Source organism: Cygnus atratus, chromosome 5 (genome assembly GCF_013377495.2).
Source record: "Cygnus atratus isolate AKBS03 ecotype Queensland, Australia chromosome 5, CAtr_DNAZoo_HiC_assembly, whole genome shotgun sequence".
NCBI lineage: Eukaryota > Metazoa > Chordata > Aves > Anseriformes > Anatidae > Cygnus > Cygnus atratus.
The window spans coordinates 26,254,560-26,281,234 of NC_066366.1; the positions used below are offsets into that span (position 1 = coordinate 26,254,560).

General features: G+C 34.9%; 1 protein-coding gene across 1 annotated transcript in view; it reads left to right on the plus strand.

The window, feature by feature from the left end:
* Positions 1–26,675, plus strand: part of RYR3 (ryanodine receptor 3) — a 190,244-nt gene that overhangs the window by 85,928 nt on the left and 77,641 nt on the right. Inside the window, exons 39-50 of the mRNA XM_050710838.1 lie at positions 5,723–5,996; positions 7,739–7,853; positions 11,364–11,496; positions 12,537–12,640; positions 14,647–14,782; positions 18,679–18,859; positions 19,339–19,444; positions 20,665–20,785; positions 21,888–22,057; positions 22,722–22,942; positions 24,050–24,140; positions 24,450–24,590. Of these exons, the coding sequence (XP_050566795.1) occupies positions 5,723–5,996; positions 7,739–7,853; positions 11,364–11,496; positions 12,537–12,640; positions 14,647–14,782; positions 18,679–18,859; positions 19,339–19,444; positions 20,665–20,785; positions 21,888–22,057; positions 22,722–22,942; positions 24,050–24,140; positions 24,450–24,590 (1,793 nt within the window). The remainder of the gene's footprint in view (positions 1–5,722; positions 5,997–7,738; positions 7,854–11,363; positions 11,497–12,536; positions 12,641–14,646; positions 14,783–18,678; positions 18,860–19,338; positions 19,445–20,664; positions 20,786–21,887; positions 22,058–22,721; positions 22,943–24,049; positions 24,141–24,449; positions 24,591–26,675) is intronic.

Below are 26,675 nucleotides of genomic sequence, written 5' to 3' on the forward strand. Positions count from 1 at the left end.
TTTGAAGTTATCTCAAGTTCTGTCTGTTTAACTGGAGTATCAATTTGCCATTATTATTTCATCTCTGCAATACTTCATGTTGCATTTTGAAAATATATCGTTCTTTTGTCTCTGTTTCCTCTAACAAATTATTTACTGTGGGTGGTTCTGTTGCTGGCAGAGAAAAACGAACAGTAAAAGAAAGTGAATATATTCCTTCCTACTGCTGCTACGTCCTACTGTGCATGCTACGTATGCACAGAAACACTGCAAAACACTTGGAATCAGAGACTTTTTATCTGAACAGTATTCCTTTGTATGCACATACTCATGCCCTATTCCCTAACGCAAGAGGGGTGTTTGTGGTCTAAATAGGCAAGATAGCTCTTAGCTTGCAATTCATCTTAACCATCTGCCTGAGCATTTTGAGCCTCATCAATCAGCTCATCTGGCTTTCACTCCCATGCATTGCCCTTGGTGAGTTTGATGTATAGTAAGAATATCTGTGTCTTCTTTTGGTTTTGCTGTCATACATTTAGGGGGTTTCAGTGCTTCCCTTAGTAGTAATTATGTGTGGTGAGTAATGAGGTAAAAAGCCAAATTCCTCCAGGCTTTCCTTTAGAACATAATTTTTTGCTGTGCTTGCTCCTTGCCTTTATGAATCAAGATTTTTTTTTTTTTTTTTGCCAGCTCTAAGTTTCTATAATACTGTCCAATGAATATCATGTGCAGAACTGTGCAAGTGACTAGAGGTCACTCTTCTAACCAACAATGGTAGAATGTGCTCCTCTTGCAGTTTGTTCAGCTTGGCAATAGGTCTTTGTGCATGCCTGGAACCATTAATTTCATTTCAGACAATTGTTCCATCAAGAGTTGTGTGTGATTAGATAACAAAGCTGTTTTATAACTCAGGATACCTCTTACATGATCTGCCTGTTCTGTGAAAGGATACATTCTGTTCTGAAAGCGTATTTTGGTCTGCTATGCCTGATAGTAGGTTGTAAATACATTAAATTTTATAATAATTTTATGTGCTGCGTGAAAAAGGTTTTTATTCTCCAGAGACTCATCTGTTAGCAGTGTTTTCTCTTTAATGGTAGTAGGACCTACTTTGTATCTGTGAAGAGTCATTTCTTCTTCCGGCTTCATGTGAATTCAGTTGTTGTGAATCAGAAAGCATTCACTTCTAAAGCCTAGGGGTACCTGGTGTTTGGTCTCTGAAACAGAGCAACTTATGTACCTCATATACTGGAGCTTTGGGTCATAAGAGATGCAGTTGGACAAATGATAGTACAGTGTCAGTTTCTATAGGTATTTCAGATAATCTTTTCAGGCTGGGGCTCCTCCTTGGAGTAATGCATTACATTAATGTGCATATGGACATTCATATGCACATGGAAATCACTCAAAGGACAATGGAAAACTACAAGGCAGTAGCTGAAAACTGAGTCCATGTGTGCACTTCCCTCTTTCTCTCTCCGTCCTCTCCCCTCCACAAGGGGTAATTTGGAATTCAGAGAGTGAAAGGAAACATGTATCTGAGGTATCCCAATAAAAAAGTGGTGGTGTGAGTGGCACGTACAAATTGCTAAGGTTGAAATTCTCTGACTTCAAGCATCTGGTCATACATACTTAGGGTATGAGTATTCCTAATAAATGCACCTGAAAGGAACTAAAAGAAATTTTCCTTTCCTTTAAGCACATGTTCAAGTCAACTCACAAATGGATTTTTATCTTTGGAGAGGAATGCCAGCACTTTAAACTAGCATTAGCGATGAATTTGTAAAATATACTTTTAAAAACAAACTAGAACTCAGAGAATGAACAACATATTAGTGTTGATTATGATGATAGGACTTTGTAATTGTTAATATATAATTTAGTTAAGTCATATCTATGGAGGACTCATTATGCATCCTTTAAAGATGATTAAGGAACTGATTTTTCTTGTTAAAAATGGGGAAACCTTTAACAACTATTTTTAGCTTGTTATCTATGTCACCATGCCTAGTACTTGGCTTGCTCCTAACTTCTGTCTGCTGGGCTGCCTTCATGTCCTTCCCCAAGTCAGAGGCTTGTGGTTTCATAAAAGGAATACAATGCCTTGCAGAAATGATTAAGGAAGGGTTTTTATTTAAGATAGTAGGTGATATGACTCCTTTTTAGTTTTCTGCAGGTAGGAATATAGGTCAATAGTGATCTTGTTCATGGGTATTTGGAAATCAAAACTGTGACTGTCAAGCTCATTTAACCATGGCTCTTCAGGTGCCTGTAATTTAGGGATGGTATCTGCTATTATAATATTAATTTTTCATGTAGGACCATATATTCTGAATGTGTATATTTGTTTACCGGTCTCAGAACAGAAATCAGAAAGTAGAATTCACTGGCTTGAAAAAATGCCTAAGTTTATTTCCAATGTTAAAACAATGAGGATCTTAGTGTGGATATATGAGAATTCTTGTGTGAAAAGGTTAAGTCTCTGTTGAATAATATTCACAGCTTGCTCAAGACAAAAAAGGACGATGCAGTGGTAGATTAAGTTGAAGAGCCATACAGTGTGTCCTTTGAGACTTTGTCCCTTAGAGTACTGCTTACACTAAAAGCACAGAATATTAACTTACTAGTTGTTACTTAAAATATTCTTCCCACTGGCTGTTAGCTCCATTTTTTGTTGCTTGTTTCTTAAACTTTAGTTAGAGAATGTTTGATCACAGTACAGCACATTTATAATTTATTAGTAGTCAAAAAGCGTACCAGAATCTTTCTGACTGTCATAGAGAGGATGCTGAAGTCATCACTTCTGATTGTTTCTTAACTATTCTCATCTTTTGGTTGAGTTGCAGAAGATCTTTTTCCCAAAGAGCAATGAACAAAACACCTTCTCCATTTCAGTGTAAGGCAAAAGATGTTAGAAAGGATTAGAAGGGAGAAAACCACCAATCACTGCCACAAGCTAATAGATCTGATTAGAAAAAAGACTCTAAAAAGACAACTGAAAAAAAGCCTAAAATAAGATACATAGAAGGCATAAGAACAGCCTAGAAAGAATTAGATTCTTATTTTCTGAGGTTTTTAACTCTAATATCTCTTAAGCAATTAATTATAAAGTTTTTGTCAAATTTTGCAATTATTTCTGGCTTTCTTCTTCACATGAGTTCTGCTGGAAGTCCTGAGAGCGTACTGCTGTTCTTAAACTTTTGGGGAGTGTATGTAAGTGGCTGGGAGATGGAGCTTGGGAATTATCTACTTTTAGGCAACAGAAGCTGAACTGCAAAGTTCTGTGCCTTTAAGAAGTGTTTGGATAAATTAATCCTGGGAATGAGCCTTAGAGACCCTGAGCTAGCACTGTTCATACGCTACAGTTGTCAGAGTTCAAGAAGCATTTGGACAACGCTCTCAGATACATGGTCTGAGTTTTTTGGGTGATCTTTTGGGGACCCAGAAGTTGGACTTGATGATCCTTGTGGGTCCCTTCCAACTTGGATATTCTATGATTCTATGAATATGATTGGTGAGACCAACTGTTAAGATTCAGATCCATGTAAATCAATACCTTCTTTCAAACATTGACTACAAATGGATATCTAAGGACAGATAAGAACAGAACAATTAGATATGATATTTACTATTTTTATGTTGTTCCAGTCTCCAGTTACCTTCAGCCCAGGAAGCTTCCTGTCTAAAGTGGTTTGTCTTTTTAGATCCCCATTCCATTGTTCTGACAAATATTTGTGTAGTTTCCACAGAGCAAATGTGAACTTTTAGCATCTGCCACAACTTTGGCAGGGAATTTCAGGGTTCTTTCATCCATTATGTGAAGAACCACCTTAATTTTTGGCTTAGATACTGTCTTGTGAAGGGCTTTGTTTGATGGACTCTTCTTGTGTTGGACAAAAAAGTGAGTAGTGGACCAGAACTCCATGTCAAATTCAAGATGTGACTAAATAATAGATTAACAGAATGGCATGTTGTACTCTGCTTTAACTATTCACTTCTTAATAAATACTGGGTTTTGATTTGATTTTTTTTTGGGGGGGCGTCAGGAGGTGAATTTGAGCTGATATTGTTATGGATCTATTGACAGAACTCATGTCTGTTAAGAACTCATTGTACTGTTAATAAATTAAGACTGTTTTCCAACTTAATTTTATTTACAGTGACTTTATTTTCAGTGATTTTAATTACTGTTTTATTGCCAGTTTCCAGTCTTCGTTAGTTCTGCTTTTTTTTTTTTCTTTCTTTCTGACATTCAATGAGTTGAAAAGTTATTGGAAAGCATTGGTTATTCTAGGGAAGAAGAGTTTAGTGCAAAAATTAAAGAGGAGACTATGCCATAGCACTGAAAGAAGAAGCTGATTGGAGAAGTTAAACAATATTTTCAAAAAAAACTTGTTTAATATTTTCATTCATAACCTGCCCCTAATAATAGAGCTGTCTTAATGAAATAGAGAATCCATCCCCACAGAAAAAGCCTGTTTTTTAAAACAAAATGTAAGAACTAATGACTGTTTTCTATAAATACATCATAAAGTAAATTGTAAGAGAGAAGAACTGGCAAGTGAAAAGATATCCTGATCCATTTGGTATAACTAATGAGCGTTTGTTAGAACAAGGACTGGGATATGTGTTTAGTTTTTAGGTAAAGCTCTTGAACTCAGGGCTTAGAAAAATTGTTTACACAGTCATTGAATATGTGATGTGTAAAACACAGAACTGCTCCAAGCAATATCCATTGTGTACTTCCAAACAACACAATTTTTTAGAGAATGTATTACCAAGTGGTAGTGACTTTTCCAAAATAGACGGGTAACACAGATTAAATTGCCTATTTTAAATCAGTTTGCTTCTCTGGTTCCTTAGTGTGTATGCAACATCACACAGCTTTGAGATGTTTCCAGGTAGGACATCATCTTCTCTGAAGATAATAGAGAACCCTTGTTTGAACAACAAAGTAGCTAAACATTCTTTGAATGAATGAATAGCAAAAGCTGCTAAAGTCATCCAGTCTTGGCCCTGAATTGGATATTTGATTATTAAAAGAGAAGGAAGCTATCTCATCCTCCTTTCTGGTAGTTTTTTAAGTTTAGAACAGGCTTTTTAATCCCCTCTGGCAAAACTAATTAGCAAGCTCAGCCCACATTCATAAATATTTCTGGTATAATCGGAATCGTACTTGTCAGCTGATAAACTCTCAATAAACTAGATAAACTATTCAATAAACTGAAAACTTAATGATTAGTTTCTGTATTCCAAACTTAAATTGATGTTCATCAAAAATACGATGTTTCTTTGACATTTTAAAATTACATTAAAGTCATTCCTAATGAAAAGGTTTTTGCATTAGAAAAAGCTCTGCAATTACTTCTATTTTATAAATCTTAATGTAGAAATGAAGGGCAAATTAAAATGTTAAATTTAGTATTTCACTCACAAGGATCATTCTTGGGGTCCTACTGAGCCAAGAAGTTTTCATTGCTAACAGTGCTGAATTGAATTGACTTGAACAATAAGTAGAAATTTCTTGTTTTCCATCTCTCAGGAACATCACACTTACCTTGAAAGATGCAGGAATTATTTTTCCAGTTGAAAATTCTGTTCAGTCTGCTAATGTTCTTTTGCTTTCTTACAACTGTTTTCTTTTGCCTCTTGTCTGCTGTTATAGTATTTTGCTGTAATACGTGTTTTTGACTTTTTCGTGGTTGTAAAGTCTAGTAACATTTTCTGTATTTTATTCTTTTAGCTACACTGAAGGAACTCATATCCCAGACTATGGTACGCTGGTCTCAGGAAGATCAGATTCAAGATCCAGAATTAGTTCGGATTATGTATACCCTCCTTCGTAGGCAATATGACAGCATTGGTGAGCTACTTCAAGCTCTGAGGAAAGCATACACTATTAGTGCTACCTCTGTGAAGGATACAATTAATCTGCTTGCTGCACTGGGCCAGATTCGCTCACTTCTCAGTGTCAGAATGGGAAAAGAGGAGGAATTGCTAATGATTAATGGATTAGGGTATGGAATTAACATCATTTTATTTTTGAGTAACACTTTCGGTTATATTAGTAAATCCTTCTACTTAAGATCCTAAATGAAAATTAGTACAGTACTGAAATGCAGATACATATTAAATATTTCAATTTTTGGTGGAAATTTCCAGTATGGCTCCAATTGATCTCTCTATGAACATTATGTCTTTTTTTTTTTTTTTCCTGTGAACTAAGGTGTTTTCTCACCTAAAGAAACAGGATTACTTTTACAACAGTGAAGCCTAATGAGTATTTTTCAGATGTTTTGCTGAAGCTTTGTAAATGTATGTGTTTTAGCATAGAAAACTGATGATTTAGATCTGTATTGCTGTCAATACCACACCCTTCCTAAATTTAAAGCTGACATTAATTTTGCATGCATATGTGAATAGACTTGCTGCTGTCTTTCTAAGTGACAAGTTCGTACAAGTAACTAGGTAGAACCAGCAAAGTGTTGTTGTGATCTGAAAGATTTCAAGCTGATTAGTATTTATTATGTGATATCAATGATAACTTAAAGTATTTGTACAAGACTGCTTATATTATTCTTTATAACATTAGAATTATAAGACCTTGACTTTGTGTAATCCCTGCTGATACCAGATTATGTTATGAGATTACCTCTGTTAAGCACCAGTAGTTTTGTACATGCCTGAATGTTTTTTTTATTCCTCGTAAGAGAGAAATTGCAGGATTAGGCCAATTAATGTTGGAAGTAAAAAACAAAACAACAACAACAAAAAAAAAAACAGAAAATTCATTACTTGAATTTAAATGATATATTTAAAAAGAGAGAAAGCACTAGTTGTAAGATTACCTGAGACCTATGTTTGTTTGTCCTTCATCGAGAACATTGAACAGTTTCTTTCCTTTACAACAGTTGTAAGGAACTTGCATTACCCTTACTACTTTGCTGTAAAAATCGCAAACAAGAGTCTCTTCAGCAAGTTGAGCAAGTTGTAAAAACACTTTATTAATTAGTATGGGACAGGATTGAATAATTTGTTCTCAATGCTGAGTTTGTGAAATTGATGAGAATTCTAGGAGGGATAAAGAGTAAGTCTTAGAAATTTTAGAAATCCTTGTATCCCCTATGAAAACACATAAACTGTGTTCTGGATTGTGAAACCAATATAGAGGTTCCAGAATGTGTTGAAAGGAGGGTGGGCAGAGTGAAAATTATAAAATATTCCAATTATTTTAGAGAACTTTATGCCATGTTAAATATTCTTCTAGATAGTTATAATTTTGGAAATATCAGTGAAAGACATTTAACTAATATCCTTGAAAACTGAGTCTCTTTAGTATCTTCTACTTTATGAACTGATAAAAATAATTAAGCAGTGTTTCTGCAGAGATGAGATTAGATTTAGATTTATTGATCCCCATTCTCTACTTACAACGTAATTGAATATATTCTTTTACATTTAGATCTTAACAGAGTATGTTTTTTTCTTTAAAGAGAACAGACGGTAAGAACAATTTAAAGATGAAGAAAAATGCCATTTTGAAATAATTGAAGAGTTTAGGTTCTTGTTACATAGAATTCATGACAATTAGAGGAATGACAGCATGTTTAAATGTGAAGCATTTATTTGTCAGATGTTTTTGTGTTACACTGAAATCTGAGAATTTAAAATCATATTATGACAATGAAAGCATATGTCTGAAACCTCTAATAGATGAAAATAGTATTTCTTGAAAATGTTGCCTTTTCTCCCACTTCAGGGATATAATGAACAACAAGGTGTTTTATCAGCATCCTAACTTAATGAGAGTCTTGGGCATGCATGAGACAGTTATGGATGTGATGGTGAATGTGCTTGGAGGAGATAAGTCTCAGGTAATTTCACCATAATTTTATTATTAGTTTCACATCTTGTACCTTTGGAAAAGTGTAAAAAGGATGTTAGAGAAAGCTAAGATAAATAGATCTCCTTATATATAAGGTAGATTTTGCTTGTCCAGATCAAAATATTGATTAATGTTAAAAATTGAACAGTTCTTATAGAGTAGAGTAGGACTGTCATTCTAGGACTTAATTTTTAAAAAGTGAGAGATAGGTAATAGGTATTTTATTTGTCTTTTAATTGTACCTTAAATGTTTGTGGTTTTTTGTTTTTTTTTTTTTTAATTTTAAATTAAATATATATGTTATGTGTCTATATGAGAGGCTTAGCTCTGCTAGGAAAATAGACCTCTTCATCTTAGATAAAGTGTTGTTAACAATAAACTGTATAATTAGTTAACTTACAGCAACTTTATTTTGAATGCTCAAATTCAAATACTTGAGCTGTAATTTTCCTGCAAAATCATGTTTTGCCTTTTCTTAGTGTTATGTTAGAATACCTATATGTTAGTTTAAAGGTAGAATGGCATAAATATTTTGAGAAGCATAACTGAACATTCCTCCGGCTACCTGAGGAAAGTCAGAAATGAAGTGGGCTTACCTTCTCTTTGCTTATGCCTGATGTTTTAATGCTAATGCCACCCTCCCCAATAGAGGGGTCTCCTATTCTCCAAATACTGCTTACCTTTTTTTTTTTTCTTTTTTGTATGGCCAGGCAAACTACAATTATTTCTAACCTGATAAATACTTGTGTAATTTATAGGTGTCACAACCTTCTGGTTTTGCTACAATTTGTACATAAAGTCCAAAGTGACAAAACCAACCAAAAAAAAAAAACAAAAAACACAAAAAACACTGTTCCTTCTGATTCTACTTAAGAATGTTATCACAGAGAATTTTTATAACACAAAAATACATCATAGAAGTTACCATGATATTTTTCATGAGGAATGTAGACCTAGAAAATGAGTTGTTAACCTGGTGTCATTTAATGAGTCTGGCCTCCCAGAATATCCTATTTTATATCCCTATCTCTATAAATTGTGTGTGGAATCCAAAACTTCACCCATTGAACTAGGATTGGCAGAGGAATAGAAATCTTACCAAGAAATATGAATATGAAATAGGGTGTGTTTAGAATTTGATCTATTCCAGTCTCACGGTGCCTTATTTTCTCCTTAAGAGTGGAAACTTGCAGATACCCACCATTCAGAACCCTTTTTTTTTAAATGGAAACGGAGCGCTATAGTCATATTATGAAATAACACAGCAAGGCTTATTAATGGACTTTTGCACTCCATTAACACAGATTTTAGATATTGCGATGGGGAGATTTCATAGAGCAAACCATTGGACAAGGAACTGTACAGGCAGAGAAGTGGTGTTTCTGAGTTCCAAGTGTGAAATATCTTCCATACGAACCTTGCAGGGAGAGCACTGCTTTTTAAAATGATTGCCATATGCTGTCTGTTGATCTCCTGCTGGCATGCTTATCTTCTAAGCACATATAGACGTCTCACTTGAAAGGTTGTTCACTTAGGAACTGGCAAGCATTAAACTGGAAAAGGTACATGTCTCCGTATGCCAGGGATCTTTTACTGGACCAGGTAAGGTGTCCTTAGGAAGAAAGGAGTAGGGCCAGAAACAGTGTGCATGCCTTGGTCAGTGATGATTTTATATACTCAATTGAAATTCTTCAGGCTTTTGTCCAATGACTTGCTTCTGTACAGTTAAGGAATAGTGGTGGCATCAGACATTAGAACATTGCTCTTTGTGCTCTCAGTTGAGTTCCTCACAACTCTGTTGTTAGTTATCTTTCAAAGAATCCTAAGCAATGCCCTTTTTGATTCTCAAAATGGAAACATTTTACTTCAAAATTACTTCTTACTGATTTGGAAAATTTCAAATTCCATTTTTGTATCGATACCTGTTAATAATAAAGAATTTCTAAAATGACAATTTTTTGACATTGTGGCTCTTACTGTAATTCTGTAAACAAGGTTATGTCACACATTTTGCTTAGTTTAAAATCCCTGTAAATTATGGGGATGGAAGCTTTGCTGAATGTTTTCAGGAATGAACGAATGTTTTTCATTAATTTTCTTCTATCATACATTTAAAAATAGAAATCATGTCTATTGCTACTTTTACATATTAGCACCTTCATGACTAAAATAGCCAAGTGAGCCACACACATTAACAAAAAAACCCTGTGTCAGACTATGGTTAATCAACTCAAGTCTATGGAAATTAGGAAATGTACCTGATGTCTTGAATAGGTAATACATTATCATATAACTTTTAATTAACATAATCACTTTTTTTACCCGCAAAACTGTTGTCTCAGTTGAAAATGCTGCATTAGAGTGAATTAGAGTTGTTCTGTAAAGGAGGCAATAATTATTACGCTTTGTATAATGAAGTATAAGTAATATTATTTATAGTTGCAAGGTATGAAGTGAAGAAGGCAGGATGTCAGAGGAAGAAAAAACATGGTATTTTAATTAAAGTGTTTGAATATCACCTTGGATCTCACAGAATATAATGCATTTTATAGAATATTATAGTGTGTGTGTGTGTGTATATTTATATAGAATACATTCCTATTTTTGCCTGATGAGAGCTGGTCAGATTATTTCGAAAAAAATTCTCCTGGGTCGTCATTAATTTTCTGCCTAATTTTCTGTGCATCCTTAGGATGCAGATTTGCAACCGTGCTTGACACTTTAAGTGCCATATAATGGTGAATTTAATACATCTGGTAGGATAACCTTAAAACAAACATCAAAAGTCTCTCCCATGATTTTTGATCTTGTTCTTTCATCTCCTTTCAGTAAAATGTGAGACTGGCATAAGTTTTTCATGCCAGAAGATGTTATGACTAATTGCAGTTTGTGAAACGTTCATTTGGGTATGCTACAGATTAAATTATTTTGTTTTCAGAGGAGAAATCCTTTCAATGTAATGCACAGCAAGGAAAATGTCTTAAAAAAAATTGCACAGCAAAAATAAAATATTAATGTATGTTATCAGGCCTATGCATTGAGGAATGTGGAAGTCTTGTAGAAACCTTTTTTAAAAGACTGTGTATTCTTATTGTAATGAATATGTCTGGATAAACTAAGGTCCTTTAATATTTTATTCTGCTGTGACCTGATATTTTTTGGTTGAGCTTGTTACCATAATGTTGGTTATGTATAACCACATTGCAAGTCTGCAGATTGCTTTGTTTGAGAGTTGAGAAATAACTCTCAGTTTTTCTTCATTATATGTCCCCTATAGTTCCCTGTAAAATGATTTTTCAACATTTTAAACCCAATGGTCTAATGAACACAAATGTTAAAAGGAAATGCAGGTCCTTTCTTAAATTAGAACAAGAGCAACCATCAACTGCTTGTCACCTTGGTAACTTCACTATACTTTCCTTATTAGGGATGCAGGAAGAAGAATTGGAACAGATTGGTAATTAACATATTTCACTGCTTTGTCAACTTTCTTCTTCAGCAGATCGTTTTTCCTAAGATGGTGGCAAGCTGTTGTCGATTCCTATGCTACTTCTGTCGAATTAGTCGTCAAAACCAAAAAGCCATGTTTGAGCATCTTAGTTACTTACTGGAAAACAGCAGCGTTGGGCTGGGTATGTCATGTAGCTGTAACAGTTAAAACCAAGACAAAGAAGGAAATGTGCTATCACAAGTCTGCCATCTAATTTGTATAGCAAGTTGAATCATGTGCTGAAGCCTCCCTTACATACTTTTTTCTATTTTTCTTTCATCTTTCTATGTCTGTTAATTATATTTGAAACAGAGTAGTTTAATATGTTTTTTTAAATATCTTGAAAGATTTAGGATGAAATCCATGCTGTTTGACATTTTGTTCCATCCAATATAATTGCAATTGGAAATCTAAGATTAATTTAACCCTCTGGCAAGGGTCAGTTTCGTCTGGGCATCAACACAACACAACAACAACACAAGTTACTTTTTAATTTTTATTGTTGTTTCCCGTCCCTCTAAAGCTTAGTCCACTGATATGAATTTCATATTTTTCCTTCGGAATGCGTGTTTGATTTTAAAATGTGGATGTACTAGATTTTGTATCTCAAGAAAATTTCTCTTGGCTAGGTAGATGGCGTATATCAATAAAGTATATCAAGACAAGATAGCTTGTGATTTCACAGTGTTTTAGCTGTTCATGATTGCTATTTCTATACCCACATTTGCCCATATTAAACACAGAAAATGGATTAAGAATGAAAGAATGAAAACAGGCAAAGCTGAAGTTTGAAAGTGGATATTTTAGCTGAATATAGGCAAATTAAAAGTCTTGAATTGACATGGTTGTACAGTTTCTTAGAGTTATATAGCTGGAATGTTGCTCTGCTAGAGAAATAGTTGTATAATTTTTTTTCTAGTTTGCTATGTTGTTAACACTGATTTCTTTATCTGCATTTAAAAGCAGCATAGTTCTTTATGTTTGTGGATATGGATGTCAAGACAAAAGAATTTCAGCATTTATTTTAGAATTATTTGAAAGTTAAACATGTTCTTGATTGAAGAACAGCCATACAACATACTGTTAATATATTTAGATTCCATTGTGATTGCTGCCATCTGCTGCATGACTGTGATTACTGCAAACTGAATTTAATTTTTGTACATTAACATTCTTCTGCAGCATTTCCTTCAATGAGAGGTTCAACACCACTAGATGTTGCAGCAGCCTCCGTAATGGACAACAATGAGCTTGCACTAGCACTGGAAGAGCCAGATCTGGATAAAGTAAGTGATCACTCTAACCTACTTATTCAACAGTGTACTTGTAGTAGAAGGGAAAAGGGCAAGTCTGATCACAGTAATTTGAATATGATCTTTTATTTTTTTTTGAATATGAATTTGAATTTTGAATTTGAATTTGAATATGATCTTTTCAGAAATAGTTGCTCTAGGAATGTGCTGTCTTAGGATAAGGTTGACTGAGCAGTATTTTCCTTGCTTTGGCTCTATATCCTGCTTTGGCTTTATACTTGGTGGGAATCACAGCAAAAGAGAACAAGAAGGTGTTTTCCTGTCTTCTGTATCCTTTCAAAATTATTATCAGCTAGAAAGAATAACAAGGAAAATGGCATGAAACAGGAGAAAGACATGTCAGGAAACATTGTCTGGGGAAGAGCAAATTCAGATGAAGTAAGAGAATGTGAAGAAAGGTCGCATGGCTTAAGTAAATCAAAGAGATTGATGGGGAGAACAGAAGTAAAATCTAAGAGAATAGTAGGTTAGATACATGAACAAAGGAAGTTGGAATAGGATATTTGGTTTAGCTGCAGCAGTAAATTGAATCCAGGATTCAGGTAGTATTCCTAACCATTCACAGTGGTTAGGAATAAAGGGAAATTTAAGGAGAAGGGGTGATGAAGTAGGAATAGTGGGTAAAAAGATACAAAAAATGGCATAAAGTTCTCTGTATATACCTGGGAAGGGGAACAAAATAGTAGATGGAAGGTGGATAACAAAGTCAGAAGAAAAGGAATGCAGGAAAGGGAAGGGATATGTTCTAATACAGCAGTGGGAAACAGAAGCCAGAAGGCAGAGTTTAATATGATAGTTTGGCAGAGGTAAAGCCTTTGTGGAGGATGGGGGTAGATGAGGGTAGAAGTGGGTGAAGAGTGGTTGTGGTGGTGTTTGTATTCAGCATATACATTGGGAGAGGCAAAGGTTAGAAAATGGAAATAAATGGACATATGATGGGGATAGCTCAGAGAAGACAGGGACAGGAATATGAATGGAAAGGGTGTGAGAGCACAGGAATATACTAATTAGGTAAAGGTAGCACTGAGAACAATTCCCAGGTTTTTATCAATTGCAAATTTGCCAAAAGTGCATTCCATTCTATTGTTAATGAAATATTAACAGTATTGACCCCAGGATACACTGTTAGTGACTGGAGCACCAGCATTGACTGTCATATTTTCAAGGAAAGTAATGTTAGGCAAGTCAATGAATTATCTATTTCAAAACCTATTTGAGGACTAAAGTCATGTTCAAATGTTATCCTTATGTATTTTAAATAAAAACAAAGATCACATCTGTGCAGTTACCTGACAATTTCCTTTTAAATTATTGAGAAAGTGTTTCATTCATGTTTCAGAAATTCAGCTTACTATAATTAATTACATTTGTAATTTCTCAGTGATTTGTCTTGCTTAAAGATATTCTTCTTGATAAGAAATGCTATATTGGGTATTTGTGTATTACCAAAAATTTTAAACTTTATTGTTCTCCAGAAACTTAACTGTTCACTGATATTGATCAATCTTCTGAAAAATTTAATTATTTGCATATCTATTAGAATTGGATTTACAGTAGGTAAGCTGCTGATGCAACATTTACTTTGCTGTTGTAGTAAATTATTCATACATAGCTATTTATGCGATTTTGAAGTTGTTAGTATTTTTAACTGTTGTCTAAAAAGTGTAAAAAAATCTGAATATTTAATTCCTTAGTATTTTATTCTACTTTTTACCTTCCAAATTAAACCTTTTTCATGTTGTTGTGTCATGATGTAGTTTGGTAGTTTCAGAAATACAGAGTGTTTGGCTTTTTTTGTCATTATCAAAAGCAAGAGCTAGAAACTAAGACTGATGCAATATTGAGCTATGTTGGTAGTTTCTCAGATGAAACACCTGTTATATTAAAACCATGTTATTAAAAAAAAAAATCATGCATTGGCAGTATTTTTAGAAATTTATTTCCACATACATGAATAGATAATTGCTTCTATATTGTAGGTTGTTACTTATTTGGCTGGTTGCGGCCTGCAGAGTTGTCCAGTATTGCTAGCTAAAGGATATCCAGACATTGGATGGAATCCAATAGAGGGTGAACGTTACCTGTCATTCTTAAGATTTGCAGTTTTTGTTAACAGTAAGTATAATTTCTTGGCATTCTATCAAAAGGATTTCTTAAAATTACTTTTCTGTACATAAGAATGTGTTAATGGATGAAGAGAGGTTAATGCATACCATTCTCATCGCAAACAACAGGTAATTATTATATGCTGTTTATTAATATATTTTTTTTGAATCTTCAAAATTATAGTTACTTTTTTGTTATTCCTTTTGCAACTTTTATTATTGATTTGAGTATCTTATTAAGGTAGCAAATGAAGCTAGGAATTCTATCAATAAGTAAGCTGTGGTATAGAGTAAATTGCACTATTTTAGGTCAGACTGTGATATATCTGAAAACGTAACCAGTTTGCTCTGCTTCCTTGGCCACTAAGCCACTGGGAGAATTAGAGGTTTGTAATTAAGCTATTTTGCATTACAAAAGGCAATTTTCCAATAGAGTACTGGCTTACATAGTTTTCTGAGGTATCAGGTTTTAAAGCATCTAGTAAAACACAAGATCTGTGCAAAGTCGGGAGTTGTGTTTGTTCAAGATCATACCTGTGTTTTAAGTGGGGAAAATACAAAACTGAAATGTTCGAAGTACTTAGCTGCTCCTTCCAAAACCTCTCCGTCCCAATTATCTCACCTACTGTTACCTTCCTTTAACTCTGACTTCATAGAATCATAGAATGGCCTGGGTTGAAAAGGACCTTAAAGATCATCTACTTTCGACCCCCTTGCTCTGGGCAAGGTTGCCAACCACTAGAGCAGGCTTCCCAGAGCCACATCCAGCCTGGCCTTGAATGTCTTCATGGATGGGGCATCCACACCTCTCTGGGCAACCTGTTCAGTGCCTCACCACCCTCTGAGTGAAAAACTTTCTCCTAATATCTACCTAAATCTCCCCTGTATTAGCTTAAAACCATTCCCCCTTGTCCTGTCACTACCAACACATGTAAACAGGCATTTCCCCTCCTGTTTATATGCTCCCTTTAAGTACTGGAAAGTCGCAATGAGGTCTCCCTGGAGCCTTCTCTTCTCCAAGCTAAACAAGCCCAGTTCCCTCAACCTTTCTTCATAGCAGGGGTGCTCCAGCCCTCTGATCATCTTAGTGGCCCTCCTCTGGACCCGTTCCAAGGGCTCCACATCCTTCTTGTGCTGGGGGTCCCAGGCCTGCACGCAGTATTCCAGGTGGGGTCTTACAAGAGCAGAGTAGAGGGGGACAATCACCTCCCTCTCCCTTATGGCCACCCCTTTTTTAATGCAACCCAGGACATAGTTGGCCTTCTGGGCTGCAAGCACGGACTGCTGGCTCACGTCCAGCTTTTCATCCGTCAGGACCCCCAAGTCCTTCTCTGCAGGGCTGCTCTTAAGTTCTTATTCTCCCAGTCTATATAAATACCTGGGATTGCCCTAGCCCAAGTGCAACACCTTGCACTTGGCCTTGTTGAACCTCATTAGGTTCTCATGGGCCCACTTCTCCAGCCTGTCCAGGTCCCACTGGATGCCATCCCTTCTCTCTATTGTATCGACTGCACTGCTCAGCTTGGTGTCATCTGCAAACTTGCTGAGGGTGCACTCGATTCTGTTGTCTATGTCGTTGATAAAGATGTTGAAGAGCACCAGTCCCAAGACTGACCCCTGAGGGACACCACTTGTGATCGACCTCCACCCAGACATAGAACCATTGACCATAACCCTTTGGCTGTGAACAGCCAACCAATTCTTTATCCACCTAACAGTCCATCCTTCAAATCCATACCTCTCCAATTTAGAGAGAAGAATGTGGTGAGGGACCATATCAGAGGCTTTGACTTCCTGATGGCCCTGTTATTCTTTGCTAAAAACCACAGTTTCTAATCCCATTTTTTTAGTGTGTGCTCAAGATACAAAATTCAATTCAGTATAAACTTGATACTAAAGTTTATGTACTGGCTTATTATTGTAGCTTGTAAGTAAAATACTGATACTGATGATCTGTGGGATAAAGCTACTGACATCACAAGTTCAATGACTGAACTCTGTTTCCTTTCCTTCAATTTGTTTTCTTCCTATATGTCCCATTAATCTCATATCATCCCACAGATTATTTTTATAAGGTGTCCACTGTGAATTTTCTAAATGTTTGCATTCAACCATGAGCTGAGCTTCTTTTTTTACCCAATTATTATACCCGTATTATATCCACATCCCAACTGCTAAACTTTAAGCACTAAAAGCAGTTAGATTAAATATAAAGAGATCATTTATGTGAAAGTTTCTTTTCTTAATGACTTTTATTCAGCAAGCATCTGGGTCACAACCTATGTGCCCTTCCAATTTATACAATAGATAACCTACTCTCTTCCCTTTTCAACTATACATATATTTTTCCACACAAAGCTGATTTTAATGTGTGGTTTTTGTGTATAGAGAAGATGAAGTATTCAATTTCAGGCTTTAAACAACAAGAAGAGTATTTAACCAACATGTAAGTATGCAGTAGAAAGAATCAGGAGATTTTACCCCAGATTGATTTAGTCTAAAATATGAGTTGTTTTTCTTTAGTTATACTGAGAAGATTCAACTCTGAGATGAGTGTTCCACTGATGAAGTACCAAGGCCAGAATGTTAAGCAACATTTTTTGTTTTAGCTGGCCCATTTAAAATCAAATAATTCTTGTCCTGTGCTAGGTCTGGCTGGAATGGAATTAACTTTCTTCATAGGAGTCCGTAAAGTGCTGAAACACTGTTGATAAACTACAGATGTTCTGGCTATTGCTGAACAGTGTTTGCACAGTGTGATGGCTTTCTCAATTTTTTCCCACTCTGCCCCCTTCCTCGCCCCCAGTGAGTACATTCAGGGTGGGCAAGAAGTTGGCAGCGGACACATAGACATGAGAGATGACCCAAACTGACCAAAGAGATATTCCATATCATATGACATTGTGCTCAGCAATAAAAGCTCAGGGAAAGGATTAGGAAGAGGCAGATGTTCATGGTTATTGTGTTTGTCTTCCCATACAACCATTGTGTGTTCTGGGGCCCTGCTTTCCAGGAACTGGCTAAATATTTTACGCTGCACTTCACTGCCTATGTGAAGTGGTGAATAAATTCATCTTTTTGCTTTGCTTGCATGCACAGCTTTTGCTTTCTCTACTAAACTGTTGTTATCTCAACCCATGAGTTGTCTCACCTTCTTTCTGTTTTCTCCCTCTCCTGCAGGAGATGGGAGGGAACAAGAGGCTGGGTGGTTGTTGGCTGAGGTCACCACCCCCACCCCACCCCCCCGCCCGCCTTCCCTTCACCTGCCCAATTTCAGGCTTATTGCCTGCAATTACCCTTTATACAAGAAGCTAAAGTGAATTTTATTCAATGTGTGTGGTATCATGAACTTTAGTAAGAAGTACGTTTCTCTGTCCGTGTACTAGGAGTGGTGCTTACAAGATATATCCTAAAGCCATGAATGAATTTATTCAAAATCTACCTGTCTCTAAATGGAGTCCATCAAAAACTATGTCTCATCATCATTTGTACAGGTTGCCCAGGAATAGATAATTGCCACTTTCAGTGGCATTCTCACTTGCCAGTATTATATGTTTGGGTTACTTTCTAGTCCATTTTGTGCAAAAGAACCTATCACAGTATTTTAACTCTAGGAGGAAGTAGTCTTTGGCACAAAAAGCAAGTTAACCTTCTGAAGTGAACCTTCTAGACTGAGCGTAGTAAAACTGTGGCAAGGCATGTCTATACTGTCACTTTTAAACCTAGATATCCTTTGGTAAAGCACATCTCATGCTGCCAAAATGATAGATTTATGCTTTCAGAAATAAGATTGAAGATTTATTTTATATTTTGTAAAATTCAGAGGAAAATACAGTCTCCTTCTGACTAAAGGATACCTTTCAGGGGAAAATATGTATTGTGCTAAGACTTTATTTTGGTCTTCAGGTGAAAGTGTTGAAGAAAATGCAAGTGTTGTTGTCAAGCTCCTTATTCGACGGCCAGAGTGCTTTGGACCAGACCTTAGAGGAGAAGGAGGAAATGGTTTGCTGGCAGCTATGCAAGAAGCTATCAGAATCTCAGAGAATCCTTCTCGTGACCTTCCCTCACAAGGATATAGGAGAGAAGGGTAAGTAAATGTGAATGCATGTTTGGAAAATGATGATTTAATAGCTGGTTTAATCTCACCAGAGGTATATAGATAATAGACCCTATTGGGTAAGTCATTATACAAACCCAGAACATTAGAGATTCACACCCACAAGCAGTTGTCATATGGAATTCGTGAAACATGATCATGTAGAATAAGAGTTACAGAAGAGAAGAAGCCTGAAGGACAAAGCAAATAAGAAGTCTGTTACAGAATGAAGCTAAGATAATGGTAAAGTGCCAGAGGAAGACAGAAGGATGGTATGAAGTAGTTATTACTGTTCAATCGCTTCCTAACTCTAGGGATAAAAAAAATAAAAAATTAAAAAATTGTAATCTGTAACTGGAGGAAATGGTTGTATCTGATTTATAGTCTCTGGATCATGGATCTAGTTCCAGAGAGGAGCTATAAACTTGGATTAGCAAAAATACTCCCTGGTATTATTGATTATCTTTTAGTGATGAGGAGGAGGAAGAGGAGGAGATTGTGCACATGGGCAATGCAATCATGTCATTTTACTCGGCTCTCATAGATTTACTTGGACGCTGTGCACCAGAAATGCATGTAAGTTCATTCTGTCACTTGCTCAGAAAATGTGGGAGGTTTGTAAACAGAACTGTATGTGTCTAACTAAAATATTCCCTATTCAAAGGCTTTCTACTGTCAGGAGGTATGCTTTATTGCATTTTTCACTGTATCTATACAGATGTGTTCCCTGCCAACTGTTCATAAAAAATCACTGGCTTTTGATTCCTTGTGCTCTGTTATTTATGTAAAATTTGGGATTTTTGTATGACTGTAGGATTAAAGCAAAAATGAACTACTAGTGGTACACATTTACACTGCCAATAAAATTTCTGAAGCTGGCCCTTTACTGTCCTCTAGAAAGCCACAAAAGTAATTTTCATAACAGTGTGATACAGAACTTCATTCTTGTGTACTGTTGAAATATGGTATTAACACTACATGAATATGTGGAAAAATAAGTGAAATAACTGTTTTGAATGTGTAATGCCTGTAATAGCCACATGTAAAACTTGGTGTTAAAGTGACTTTTGCTTGTCACTATTTAAAATGCTTTAGTAGCATACATCCAGATGAAAGTGCCATATTTATGTGTCTCAGTACAACAATAAGCAAGAGATTCGACTTGTAATGTCCGTACTTAAAATTACCAAAGCTATTAGCTTTACTAGCTGTAAAATTGTATCTAGCTGTATATTGCTAGTTTCATGTTAAGAAAATTACTGGAAGAGGTTTTCAGAGAGATAGATTGTGAATACGTAATTTCTGCTAGAAGTTAAAACAAGTTGGTCACCCCATTATTGTTAATTCCTTTTGTGATTTTTACTGCATAAAAATAATAGGACAATGTGTAGATACATCTGACAGGTTTGCATCTGTTCATAGTATAAAAAGGCAAGCTGAAAAGCTATCACCAAATGTTCTGTAAGTAACATGAGTCTTTCAGAAATTTTTGCTTTCAGCACTTTGTCTGATTGATCCTTGGAAAGCTTAGCCATGTAGCTGTTTGTTTGTTTTTATTAGGAATTTATAGCATCAATAAATTACCCATTTATGATATCAAAATTAGGAGCGATGAAAAAGTAGGATAAGCTTAAAATCAGCATTCCTTTATAGTGCTGTGATAGATTGGATTTCTATGATTTTTTTCCAGGCAGTACAGTGTTTCCAAAAAACCATACTAATATCAGTATTTTGATTTTTTTTTTTCTGATTTCACTCAGTATTAAGTTTCTTAATTGATGAACTTTTTCTAACAGCTTATTCAAAGTGGAAAAGGTGAAGCTATTCGAATCAGGTCAATCCTCCGATCTCTAGTGCCAACTGAAGATTTGGTTGGAATTATAAGTATACCACTAAAGCTGTCAACAGTTAACAAAGGTAACTTCAATACTTTTAGTAGATAAGTTCACATTTTATAAAAAGCTGTTAACACATAACTTTCAGGTGTGAAATGTTCTTTAGATTTTAATTAGGTATGGATCAATTAGACCTATAGAAGAGATACTTGGTCCTGTGGAGCAGAGAATGTAAGAACATAAGAAATACCTTACTGGAACACTGCAGTGGCCCATTTGTCCCAGTATTTTGTCTCCTGCAGTTGCTATAGAAACACTGTCTCTTTAGGTATAACACATAAGCTTGACCTCATTCCCTTTGTACTTTCATCACTCTGAAACTTAAAAATACTACAAAATCAGAGAGTTCAAGGTGAAAAGGGGTATTGATCATGTATTCTTGCTTGTTGTATGACTGTTGATTCTTTCCTAGAAGCGGTCTTATAGTTATCCAGGGTGGATTTATTTCTAAACATAACTTTCAAGATAACCTTACAAACTGTAATTTTATGTAAAGTATAAATGCAACAGAGGAAGAGGTTTTTATGGTATATGATCTTCATCTTTCATGTTAGTTGCTGCATGTTCCACTGGCTATAAGCTACCAATCTATCATTTTGTTCTACTCCAAAGTAATGTTATCCTCCTTCCCCTCCTTCTGTTGTCCTTTCTTTTTCACAAGAATTATCTATTCCCCTTTACAGTCATTCCCCTTTACAGATGGTTTATCACTTAATGTCTGTTACTGTTGTCTTTGCTTGGATTACATATTCTTTCTAGTCTAGTTTATATGATACAGAAATGAAAATTCTTAACCTTCTGAAACTTCACAGTTACTATATATTAACATTTGCAATAATATGTTTCTTTAATTTTACCTTAAAAATATTCTCTGTAATAGTAATGAAACAAGTAGAATACTTTAACCATTCTTTTCATTTAAGACAGAAAAATTAATCAGTTGCAATGTGTTTTTTTCAATAACTACCTTGAATTCTTTTTCAGCGTACAAGAAAACTGAACCAAGAATATGATTTCAAACATTTGATTTTAGTCAATAAATATAATTATAGTGTCTTTCATTGTCTTCTTGTTTCTTGTTTATTCAGTGATTTTCTATTAAAAGCCATTATATATTTGTGTAGATGGCACAGTAAACGAGCCAGACATGTCTGCAAATTTCTGTCCTGATCATAAAGCACCAATGGTACTCTTCTTGGACCGTGTATATGGTATTAAGGACCAAAGCTTCCTCCTTCACCTATTGGAAGTTGGATTTTTACCAGATTTAAGAGCTTCTGCCTCTCTGGATACAGTAAGTATTTTGCTATGCAGATTAGGTGCTGTGGCTGGATTTAATGGTTCAATTAGTGTATTAAATGGAACTTCAAGTTAAAAAATCTTTAAAAAAATATGCTCACTGTAAACCCAAGCAGTAACAGTTCAATTATATTTTTATTCATTTATACTGTTTAAGTTTTAATTGTAAGCATTCAGTACCACTGAAAGCAATGGTGTACTGTACTTTAAATGCAGGCTTACCTTAATTATGCTATAAGTACATAGGATATTCTGTAATAGGCCTAATGATTACTTTTATTTCATGCGTGCTTTCCAATTGCACTGAAAATTTATGTATGTGTAGGTAGGAAGAAATTGAGTGAGATGAAAAACGCTACCTAATGCTTGGTGATTTTTCATAACCTGTTTAAATAAATAAGCTGCCTGTTTTATTTTTGCTTTTATTGGTTTAGAGAGCAGTGGGGCAAGAAATCAGTTTTTAATGGGATAAGTGGGATGACTAGATTTTCTCAAGTTCAAAAAAAATGGGTTTTGTCCTCATGCATTTACTGGGAATACTACATTAGCACCCTGCCACTAAGGGGACCTCAGGAATATGTCATTATTATGTTTTATAATTTCATATTTAGTAACTTTTATTCCATATGATACTAACAATCAATTACTACTTCATACAGGTTTCTCTAAGTACCACAGAGGCAGCTCTCGCACTAAATAGATATATTTGTTCAGCTGTGTTTCCATTACTCAAAAGATGTGCTCCCCTCTTTTCTGGAACAGAGCATCATGCTTCTCTGGTTGACTCCATGCTTCACACAATATATAGGTTATCCAAAGGACGTTCCCTTACAAAAGCACAACGAGACACTATTGAAGAATGCCTGCTTGCAATTTGCCAGTATGTATGATACATATGTTCAAATTGATTTCTTTTGTGTGTGTATGGAAATAAGAATATGTATTTTAATAATTTTCTTCATTGCGTATAATGTAGAATGAAGAGTGTTTTACTCTTGCATGAAATAAATGACCTGACTGTATGACAGGATTTCTTTTCCTAAGAGAAAATAGTTCTGATTTTTCTGTTACTCATACTGCGTTCTACAAGCTGTTGCATTGCTATGAGCTTTGCAATGATACAGGATGAATTGTGATTATTTGTAAAAACAAAATGCCAGTAATTACCAAAAATGTTTAGGCGAGTTTGACAATGTGTGTGTGTTGTGGATTTAAGGGGTTGACATGTTTGTATTTTTTATTGTGGTTTGAAGACCCTTGTTCTTTGTTTTAAAAAAGGAAAGTGAAAATAAAGACAGAAAAAGAAGCCAACAAAGAAACACTAAAACCAAAACAAAAACATAAACTACCCATCATTCTCCAAATCCGAAAACTGATCCTAAAGCTGAACTGAGCCTTGATGTAGTAGAGATGTACAGATTTATTTCTAATAATAGTAGTCATAATGTATTTCCAAGATCATTTTCAGTCAGGAGTGCTGCTTTGTAGTTTCATATCAAAAACCATTCTTTTAGGGCAATATTCTGTTTATTTTACTTAGATTGTCTCTTCTGTATATCTAAACCACCCTGAAGAATCCTTAAAACTGAACAAAGAAACAAACAAAAACCATCAGCAACAAAAAACACCCTTTCCTCTGCTGTCATATGGGACAATCATAGCTGTTGTCTAATTGCATAAGACAGTCCAAAAGCTGCCTATCTTTGTGCTATATCATTAGATAGATGACGTAGAGTCAGGTTCCTCAAACTTATTTAGAGAGTCTAGTATTTGTTTTTTCATGATTTTTTATACACCTGAGGGTATTAACTCTTCGTTTTGTTTTTCGTTGTGTGCACACCATATGTTTCTCAAAATAGTTTTAATGAGTCATTTGAATACTGATGTGGAAAATCATTTAAATTTGTATTTCATTTTCACTGATCTGTATGAATTTTTACTAACAAGAACTTCTTTTTTCATTTTTTTATTTTTTTTTTAATTACAGCCACTTACGTCCCTCTATGCTACAACAGCTGTTGAGAAGGCTAGTTTTTGATGTACCGCTACTCAATGAGTACTGTAAAATGCCTCTCAAGGTAAATGGTGTATTTTGTGTACATTCATTCAGCATAAAACTCAGTTCACAGTAATCTGTCTAGCTGGGGATAACAGAGTCTTTATGCTTTAGTGGCACAGCTCTACTGCTCCCCCAAAAAGATAAAGAAAAAAAGACGCTCTTTAAGATCTGTTAGAAATAAAGAATAAATAGTATTGGTGGGCATAAGTAATAATAATAAATAATAATACTTATGTAACTGTTTAAGCAGATGCTACCCAGTGAGTTATATTACTAAATATCAATGTTTTACACACTTTTTTTTTTTTTTTTTTTTTTTAACGTCTAGCTTCTGACAAATCACTATGAACAGTGCTGGAAATACTATTGTCTACCTTCAGGAATGGGAAGCTATGGAATTGCAGCAGAAGAAGAATTACATTTAACTGAGAAACTTTTCTGGGGAATATTTGATTCCTTGTCTCATAAGGTAAGGATTAGAATTCATGTTTCACTATGGGCTTTCTATGAAAGCATTACAATGATAATTCGCAGTGCCAAGAACAGAAAATGCCTGTCTCAGCAATTCTTTCACATAATACAGGATGTATGACAAAGAATGTTTCCAATGAAGTAACATTCTAATAAAAAAAAAAAAAGAGTCCTGATTCATGAAGGATTTTCTCCAAATTAATGAAATGTGAGATTTTCGTTTTGATACAGTTTTTCCACTGTTAATGGTTGCTTGCTGCACTGACAAGTCAGTGTTCTCTATTCAGCTCTATTCTACTTTGCTCTCCTAAACTTTTTATAATACTTTTTACTGACATATAATAGCATTATTTTTAAGAAATGTGTGTATATGCTAATCAAATTATTGGTGTACGCACTGTAAATCTAAATTACCTGTTTTCAAACAGACATTTGTATTTTGATAGTTTGCTGGTCCTTGCTTAGGTTAAAAACTATGATCCAACCTTCACATAAATAAACATTTTCCTGTACTACTCTTCCAAGGTGTGATCGTAGGATTTTTGCACTTACTAATGTTTTTTCTAAGTAAGGAAATGTTACATTTCTCATATTAGAAATGCCTTTCTGGATAAATACTTTTCAAACTTGTTCTCTTTGAACTTGGCTCAAAAATCAAGTTCTCACTATGAGAATGTAGCAATATTTTTCAGTGCATCCCACTGAATGTCCATTCCAGCTCTAGTGAACAAATTCAGGTGATCATTTCTCTAGGCATCCTTTTTATAGCATGAAAGTAAACATTGTCTCTTCACTATTCTAGAATGGCTTTTAAGCCTTATTTGTATTTGGTTTTAATGACATCTTTGTCTGTCTTACTGCTGTCACAAGTACAAACAGTGTCAGTAGGGCCTGAGGTTACAATGAACCATTTTCAATTTGTGTCTTAGCATTTTACAAAGAAATGAAGATGATGTATTTCTGTCAGTATTGGTGGCCCTCTGTAATAGGATTTGTATCATTTTGTATATGATTATTAGTCCAATGAGAGCATTGTGTAAAGCTGCTAAGCTACAGTGTTCTCCATTGTTCTGTTTTGTACTGCGATATTTACAGGTTTGGTATTTTTGTGGCTTCCAGCTGTGTTAGTGGAAGTAATTCACTCTGTGATCTCACTTCTTTTGCTTGTGCCTTAAGCACTAAAGAACATTGTAACAAAACTAAAGAAAGTTAAAGGTTCAAAGTTTTAGGCATTCCTCTTGCTGTAATGTATAATTTTATCAGCAAGAATCTTCAATGGACCTTAAAATTGGTCTTCAGCTTTTTGTTAACACAAAAATAATAAATGAATTTGTCATTCAAATTTAGAAAATCATGTAGCTTTCCTATGTCTTTCAATGAAGCACGAGAAATCTTTCTTCAATTTATTAAATAATTATAATAGCATGGAACTCTTGCACAACAGTGTTCAACAGTAAATCTGTTAAAGTATTTTAAAAGTACATCATTATGCATGTTATACAAGTGGGGAATCTGAAGTGATTATTTTTCCCAGGCACACTAAGAATGTAGTTTGAGAGTTTTAATGAGAACGTAGGCCTCCTATGATCTGCTGCTACTTTCTCTATGCCCCCCCAACCTCCCTTTTTTAAATAACTTAATTTACACACTTAACTCTGTGTGTAACAATTGACCTTGAATGTTTTTCATGGCAAGTTAACTAAGGATAGGATAAATTCTTCACATGTAATTGCACCATGTGTTTTTATATATCAAGTACTGTTATCTCTAGAGCTAATTAAACTATTAGGCTAATTATTTAGAAGACAAAGTGTGCTAGTTCACCTCTTGACAGGACAACTGAAAGATAGTGAACTGGCTTTGCAACAGTAAAACACCGTTTTCTCTGACTGGCATGATTTAAACTTTAAGAAGTTTAGGGCAAAAGAGGGAGAAATGATAATGACTTCTGTAGTTAAAGACAGTATTTTATAGATTACTGTACTTCTCTGACTAGGTAAACAACCTTTGATTCTTCCTATGTAGGCCTTAACGGCCTGAAGAAATCTTTACATGCTCCTACATGTATTGTATATGCTTATAC